This window comes from Micropterus dolomieu, linkage group LG20, assembly GCF_021292245.1.
Source record: "Micropterus dolomieu isolate WLL.071019.BEF.003 ecotype Adirondacks linkage group LG20, ASM2129224v1, whole genome shotgun sequence".
Lineage (NCBI taxonomy): Eukaryota > Metazoa > Chordata > Actinopteri > Centrarchiformes > Centrarchidae > Micropterus > Micropterus dolomieu.
This window is the reverse complement of record NC_060169.1, coordinates 33,438,373-33,446,432: the sequence shown is the minus strand read 5'-3', so window position 1 is coordinate 33,446,432 and position 8,060 is coordinate 33,438,373. Positions and strand designations below refer to the sequence as shown.

Sequence of the window (8,060 nt, the reverse complement as noted above, 5' to 3'; positions counted from 1 at the left end):
ATGCTCCATCTCACTGTTCTCTACTCACCACTGCCACTGCATCACTGGCCAGGATAGCACTGATGTCCATAACAGCATAGTAGGCCACATTGGTGAGGATGTAGATGATGGTGACAATGGGCATAGAGATGGCGATGGCCAGCGGCAGGTTCCTGGAACAACAGGACACTGGATCCTTACCAGGCTGATTCAAGTGTAAGTTTGTTTATGAGTTTTGGTTTGATTTGTCCACTGTTCCAGATAGACATCTTATTTAATTTAATAATTTGGTTTACTCTGATTAGTGTTTGGAAAGCTGCTCTGAACTGTTGGGTTTGTAGTGCCTGAAATCTCTGTGGGTCTAAAAAGGCTCAATCTCAGATGTAACCAAAATGCAAGTGTTTTTTTTTTACGTTAATAACCAGTGGGTAATGGCTTAATTCTGGTGTTTTCCTTGAGATGTGAACCTACAGAAATATGTATGCAGGGCCTCTATGGGATGCTTGTCCCATCTAGTGTAGTCCTAATGACTGCGTGGACCCCAAACTTCACTACCACAAAGGGCGATTGGTTGGCCAATTACACTGTAAAATATTTTACTCCTAATTCTAATTGACTAAATGTCCTTCTAATTGCATAAAATGGTCTACATGCTTTTGGTTTCATTGCGTTCACTGCCACTGTCCCGGGTTATCATAATATAGGGTGCGATCTAGGTGGGTGACTGATTAAAAATGAAATCTGGATTGCTGATATCAGGTCTTCTGTTGGAAGATCATGCTTTTAGATATGTTAAAGTTGTCGGGACCCAGTTCTGACAGTTCTGCTCCAGAAGGTCCAGGTGCTGCTGTAGTCCTTGTTATGTGGGTAACATCAACACCAGGCCATCAGCACAGAGCAGGGATTTAACTTACTGATTGTTAAGGGGGGGTTCCAGATGGTTCCAACAGTACTGCTGGGTCCTTCATGTAGATGTTAAATCGAGTACATATATACATTTCCAGAGTCAGGAAACAGGCAGGAAACATCACTGCAGATCCATCTCACCCCGGACACAACCTGTTCCAGCTCCTCCCCTCTGGTAGGCGCTACACAGCACTGTACACCAAAACCAACAGACTCAGGAACAGTTTCTTCCCATAAGCCATCACTCTGATGAACAGCTGATTTCTGACTCACAGTGTCAGGAACAATTCCTGTGCAATAACCCAGTAACTCTGTCTCTAATCAGTTATTATCACTTATTATTTATTCACCATTCTCTATTTCAGTGCTGTTCATACTGTTTGTTATACTGTCATATTGTAGATACTGTAAAGCATCCAGCATCCTTTGCACTATGCTTCATTGCACTGTGTACATGTGTTCATGTATGCATGTATATGTACCTGTATATCACGTCCACCTCTGACATGTACATACTCCTGCATCCTTTGCACTCTGCTCACTGCACTATTTGTCAATATGTCTATATTGTTTTTGTTCATAGTGTGTGTATTTGTGTTGTCTACAATGAAGTCTGTGTCTGACTTTATGTCATTCTTATTATTGTGTTTTTGTATTTTTGTTTGATTAAGAACATCGTGAGCAATGTGCAATCCAGAGTCAAATTCCTCATACGTGTACACATACCTGGCAAATAAAGCTGATTCTGATTCTGAGTTGGAGACAAGCTGTTGCCCTGAAAGACACCTCTCCCTGGAGTGATGAGATCTGTAGTTTTATCTTAGTACCCCGTACACCGATTTGGAGAATGCCTTCTTTTCTTTCATTGTAATTAAGTAATCTAGGATGTTGATTATTTTTGATTGTGACCCTAACGCTGTTGTTTTTTCATCTGTTTTATTATGTGTTTGTATTCCCCCAGTTTTCAAACATAATTTTGTCTTCAAGTCTGTGTTTTGTGTGTTTTAGGTTGGACTGCTGTTTTATTTTCTTTCTGACATTTTTGCAGTGCTTGTTGTACCACTTTTCATTTGTCAGTGTCTGTTTAGATGCAGAGCTGTTCTTAGTAATACGTGCTTTACTGGCTGATTTATTATAATGTTATTTTTGTAACAGCCAAGTTTAATTGGTTTGGTTGAAACTGTGTGTGGGTGTCTTCATCATCTCGATGTTTGTCATAATGTGACAATATCTTGACTCTTAATGTTAGAGATTAATTCTGGGTCTGGGCTCTTCAGTCCAAAGGCCAACCAGAACAGATCCTGAACGGCCCATGAACATCCCATTGACCTGGATTGATTGAAAGGGAAAAGTTACCTTTCAGGGTTTTTGATCTCCTCTGTCACAAAGTTGAGGGTGTCCCAGCCGGAATAGGAGAAGAGGGCAGAGTAGAGCGCCAGGGCAATGTTACCGGGGTCTGTAGACGATCCCTGAAAGGATGATTCAAAGTTGGTTGTGTAACCTAAGACAGAGACAAATCAGGGAAATCGTATAGCAGCCGTGTACAAAACAGTTCAATAATTTAAACTTTATATAAAATCTATCTGCTCGCTGCCGTTTGAGCCCACGGCATAGAAAAAACAATGTGACAAGGTGAATGTAGGAGAGCCACAACTCACCCTGGCACAGCTTGACGATGCCAGTGACGATGATGACGATGAGGGCTGCCACCTTGGCGTAGGTGAAAATGTCCTGCACGCGGGTGCCCCACTTCACATAGGCAGAGTTGATGAATGTCAGTAAGCCTGGGGAGAGAGGAGAGTTTTGAAGAGGTGTTCTTGGTGTTGTGTCTGCAGGAACAGCTAGACACACGTGAGCGAGCAGCGGTGTGACTCAGAGAAGAAGAACTTACATATACACGCTGCAGCGAGGAGCCGGGCTGCTGCATATGGAGGTTCACATGTTGGAAAGAGCGGCTGCACCAGGTAGTTTGCAAAAGTGATGGCAATGACCGCCTGGCTGGTGGGCTCAATGATCAACAGAGAGGTCCACAGGCGAATGAAAGCAATGAAGCCACCGAATGACTCCAGGATGTACGCATAAGACGCCCCTGATTTGGTGATGGTGGTGCCCAGCTCAGCGTAGCAGAGGGCCCCCACCACAGAAAACAGGCCCCCGATGACCCAGATGACTAGTGACAGCCCGTAAGAGGCGCTGTAGTTTAGCACACCCTTGGGGGAGACGAAGATGCCGGAGCCGATCATGTTTCCTACGATCAGGCTGACGCCGTTGAGCAGCGAGATCTCCTTCTTAAGCTGCATGCTCTCTTTGTGTGGCTCCAAACCAAGGGACGAGCGGTGGGCACTGCCGTTCAGCTGCTTGGATTTTTCACTGTCGGCCATGATGCCGTCGTCTCAGGGCTGAACCAGCCGGACCCGAGGACCGCCTGTGGACGCTACAGGCCCTTGTCCCTTTCTGGCAACCACTGGAACACCCTGTCCAACAGAGTCAGATATGTACCAAGTCATTTTTGGGGAAGGAACAGGGAGCTCAATGTCAAAAGGTGCGTCCTGTGGCTGGCTTTTAATCTCTAATGTGTGAAACACTGGTAAAAAAAAAAAAAAAAAAAAAGCTATGACTTGAGCACAGACTGGACAAGGAGACAGATAAGAGGGTTGCGATAAACAGACAGACAGCATCAACAAAACAACAGAAAACGTTGCTAAATAGTGACATTATTACACAACAGTGTATGATGCATTTTTGTTGCTGCTGTTGTGTTTTCTATGCTAACTAGCAAAGAGGCAAAGTATTTTTTGGAGAATTTCGGAGTGTTTAAAGTCGCAAACTTTTATGAGATACGTCGTTACGGAGCTCTGGGACAACATGTGCTGTTCGTGGTTTTATATATAACCGGACAAAACTAATGCAGTGGCTTAAACAGGAATGTTTTGAACACAAGCCTAAAACCAAATCGGAGTGTTCCTGCCAGCGATGGTACAGTTTCCATCGCCTCCCAGAAGACGACGAATCAAAAAGAATCTGGCTTAAGAACTTCAACTTCAAAAAGCCCCCCACGTTTGTGTGCTTGTTTCACTTTGCTGACAAGAAGCCAACACAGGATAACCCGTACCCAACGCTCTTTCTGGGTTACGAGAAGCCACCGGAGTAGAGACGGCGACCCAGGACTCGAAAGGTCACAACAACAACAACAGTTGTTAACACTAATGCAATGTCAACTAGCGTGCCAGTTTTGTTTATACAGAGTTTTTTGGAAAACACCTTAACTATTCTTGAATTCCTTATTAATAAAAGAAGAACTGTCTGCAATGGTGGGATAGACAGGTGGCCTGATATTTTTACCTCACGTTAAATTTTTACCTCGCACCTGGCAGGTGCTAATTTCATTCCCTCTTGTTAAATTTACAGAATATCTATTTCGAGAACATTAAACGCAGTCTATGTCTCTAGATGTTTGTATGCAAGTTAGATTATTGGCCAGAGTGCTGATTTGCTGTAAGAGAATAGTCTTAGAACAGCTACAAATAAGGCAAAGGCAAAGTGTTCAAAATGTTTTTAAATGTAGTAGTAGTTGTTGTTGTTATGCTTTTCTGTGTACTTCACAAATAATTTCATGATCTAAAAACCTGTGTTGTAAGGGGGAAAAACAGTAAGAGGTGAGATTGGCCTTAACCCCTTAACGCCTGAGTTTATTTACAATCAAAAAAAAAAGCTTTCAAGCTGATGTTAAATTAAGTGAAGATTGTTAATTTGTCAAAAGGTTCCTAGGTACATATCGAATATGCACCAACAGGTATTGGGGGAATCCATGTGCTATCTTGGCTTGCAGTCTGCAAGGAAGAGGTGTGATGCAAATTCGCGACAATCAGCGTCAAGGGGTTAAGATGGTATCATTTCAGAGAACAATCTGAGCTATCACATAGATGAGGGAGGAGCGGGCCGGAATAGCAGAGGTAGTACTGTATGGACCGGTCTGTGTGCGTGTGAGGCGCATGCTTCAGTTCAGTCACCAGGCATCTGATCTACATGCGCAAACCTTGCACCACACCACCTGTTTGTCTGATGATAGCAGACCAATCAGATCTGCTGTTAACCTGAACCTCATTACTCAGCAACAGACACTTCCCCCCCACACACAGATCAGCAGCAGCATGCAGTTCGCTTGAATCCTCGAGTCAAAGCACGGCTCGTGTTTCAACAAGCCAGAAGTGTGTACTATAAAGAGTACAACACCTGTGGCCTCAATTATAAAATGGATCAATTTGGATCTTAAGTATGACGTAGGCAGAAAGTATAAGCAGTTATTTATAAAACCTTACTTTGATGTGGAAATGATCTTATCTCCAAACAGAGTCTAGACTTGACCTACGTGCTTTTCCAGCTGGTCAGGAAGGGGTATTGCAGTTTGGGACACATTTGCGTGCAAGCCTGTGGTGAACTTTGCATTAGCTTTATGAGCAACGTGACGGCAATTATCATTCTCAAGCAGGCACGTGCACAAATAGCTAAAGCACCTGCTCTTTCGGCCTCTGACTGGATAAGTGACCTGTTTGCGAGACATTTATAACATTCACAGCCGGCTGCTGTAAAACCTCGAAGAAGAAGAAGAAGAGCCCCCTGCCCTTCCATCTTTGACCTCCCTTGTCGCACGAGCCACGTCCTCCTGACCTGCCTGGTAACGATAGTGTTTGCCCCAAGCCTCGGCATTGTTTGTCACTGTCTTGAAAATACATCAAAGGACACGAACACAGTCATCACTGTGTCGCTCTGGTACAGTATTTGTCCCTTCCAAGTACAAGGCCTCCCTCCTCACCAGTGCATTATTATTATTATCATAGAATATCATAGAATAATATTATTATTATCACTTCCATGTACATAAATGTATATTTTCATAGTTTAAATGCATCCTTCCATAGTTACTATCACACATATTTATAATATTTTATTTTTTCTGCTCACACTGAATACTCCCCATCTGTATGTTCTGTATTCTTTAGGATTGCTGCTCTTGTCATTATTTACTTTTATCTTCTTAGTGCTATACAGTATATTGTGTTTTAATACCTTCTGCGTGTAGCCATGTCACGAGATTTTCTCTCTTCTGGACGGTTCAGTGTTATTCGGTGCACCACATATGACAAATAAAAATGACTTTGACTTTGACTCTCCTTGGATATGTCACTTTGATGATTTGTTGAGATCATAGATCCTTTACATGCTACCCAGAAAAAAAAAAACATGCTCAGCCAGTCTTGTTCAATGCTGCTGGGGGCTATAAAGGTCTGAAAGGCCTAAGATGCTTTTCAGGTGATAAGGCCATGTGACTGAATTTGGCCATCTTTATTATTCTGAAATTGTGTGTGTGTGTGTGTGTGTGTGTGTGTGTGTGTGTGTGTGTGTGTGTGTGTGTGTGTGTGTGTGTGTGTGTGTGTGTGTTAGCATACATACAGAATGTTTGTGTCTGAGAACACCAGATATCATCTGTGCCTGGAAGGCACTTGACAGTTGACACTCACTGAGACAGACCCAGCCTAGGAGGAGCTGCAGCCAGGTAAACATGACAGAGACAGGCACGCATACACAACACTTGATATATGTGAATGTAATGTGCCTATATATATATATATAGAAATATGCCCCTTTTTTCACCTATATTTAGTTTTACCTGTCTTTGTTGAGCCTTGTTGTCCTAACTGTTTGTCTCTTATGCTCCTGTAACGTTAAATTGTTTTCGTAGTGTGTACACTGTACCTGTACACATGCCAAATATAGTTGATTCGGATGTAGCCAAGTGCAAAAGTGTGGGCTAAAGGCCAAAACTAATTATATTCTAATATGAATCGTATGGCATGCCCCCTTTACAAATGCCCAAATGTTAGCTAATTTCAGTTTTAAGGCTATGTCACTAGAGTATTTACTGACATGTTGCTCGATATATATTGGAAGACTCGTGTCTGCCACATAATAATGAACGTGACCCTAAAAAATATATCCTTTAACGTTACAAAGCATCCCGGGTCAGCGTTTTCTCCCGACAACAGCCGGTATCAAGTAACGGAGAATTACTACGCCCGACTCCCGCTTGTGTCTTTCAACATAAAGTAAAAATGGATACATGTCACAATTTTGGTGGATTTCACCCCATGTCAAACACGACTGAATATGTCAAGTCAAGTTTATTTGTATATAGACCAAACGTACATAACGTTATGTCACATGGACATATGGGTGTTACGGGTCACCAGGGAAATTCCACGGACAGCTGTCGTGCAATAGCAAAACACTGAGAAAATAATTTGTTGTTAGGTAGCTATAACGTTAGATAAAGCTAATAACAGGCTTAATGAGCTCTAATAATAACAGTCCGGGTTTTGTACCATTTGTAACATTCCTGGCTAGCATAAAAGTGAACACTATTCGTACCAGTTAGGTTAGCTTAACGTTTCTCTTTGATCTAACGTTAACCCACTGCACATCATGGCTTTGACTGGGGAAATGTGTTTGCATTCACCTCGCCTCAATGAAATCACACAGCTAATGTCGCAAAATAAACAGAAGTGATACATTGCAGATGATGGCTTTCATTTTGAATGTGAACATCCGGTCTTATCTCGGCTACCAGCGGTTAGCTTGCCGCTACTCCACACAGACCTGATTTCCCTTTTGTACCGTAGCTTATAACGTTACCCAAACTCAGGTACATCTGTCTTCGGAGGATACGCAGGGATTGTTTCGCGAACCAAAACATTTCCCCAGGGCATCTCCGGTCCTACCTGTGCTGATGAGCCTCCTGCCGTGGTTTTGACAGCCAGCCAGCACGGCGTCCCTTCTCAAATACATCCAGTCTGTGATCAGCGCCCGTAAACAACTGGCCTGCTGCTGCTCGGAGGAGACGTCATGTGACGCTGCTGCAGGAGCATGCTATGACTGCAGCCTGCATACAGATATGTTTATAGATTATTTTCAGAACAGAACATTTCTTCACTGGCTGACAAACCATTTTTGTCATTCATTGATCTATTTTTGTGATACTGTGACGTTAGCTGTTCGGGAAGTAATAAATATATATTTTAATATGAAATGTCCATTTTAATGTTTAATTTTAGTTTACATGTTAACTTCTTTCCATTGTGGTCCATGTAAAGAGAGCCAAGATTCAGGATTCCAGGTTA

At 42.7% G+C, this 8,060-nt stretch overlaps 1 protein-coding gene across 1 annotated transcript in view; it reads right to left on the bottom strand.

Annotated features, from left to right (window-relative positions):
- The window catches only part of slc7a6 (solute carrier family 7 member 6), a 12,752-nt gene extending 4,953 nt beyond the window's left edge, over nucleotides 1-7,799 (bottom strand). Inside the window, exons 1-5 of the mRNA XM_046033152.1 lie at nucleotides 7,662-7,799; nucleotides 2,777-3,359; nucleotides 2,544-2,669; nucleotides 2,242-2,386; nucleotides 29-152 (exon numbers count right to left, since the gene is read on the bottom strand). Of these exons, the coding sequence (XP_045889108.1) occupies nucleotides 29-152; nucleotides 2,242-2,386; nucleotides 2,544-2,669; nucleotides 2,777-3,266 (885 nt within the window). The 5' untranslated portion in view covers nucleotides 3,267-3,359; nucleotides 7,662-7,799. The remainder of the gene's footprint in view (nucleotides 1-28; nucleotides 153-2,241; nucleotides 2,387-2,543; nucleotides 2,670-2,776; nucleotides 3,360-7,661) is intronic.
- Between the last annotated feature and the right edge of the window lie 261 nt (nucleotides 7,800-8,060).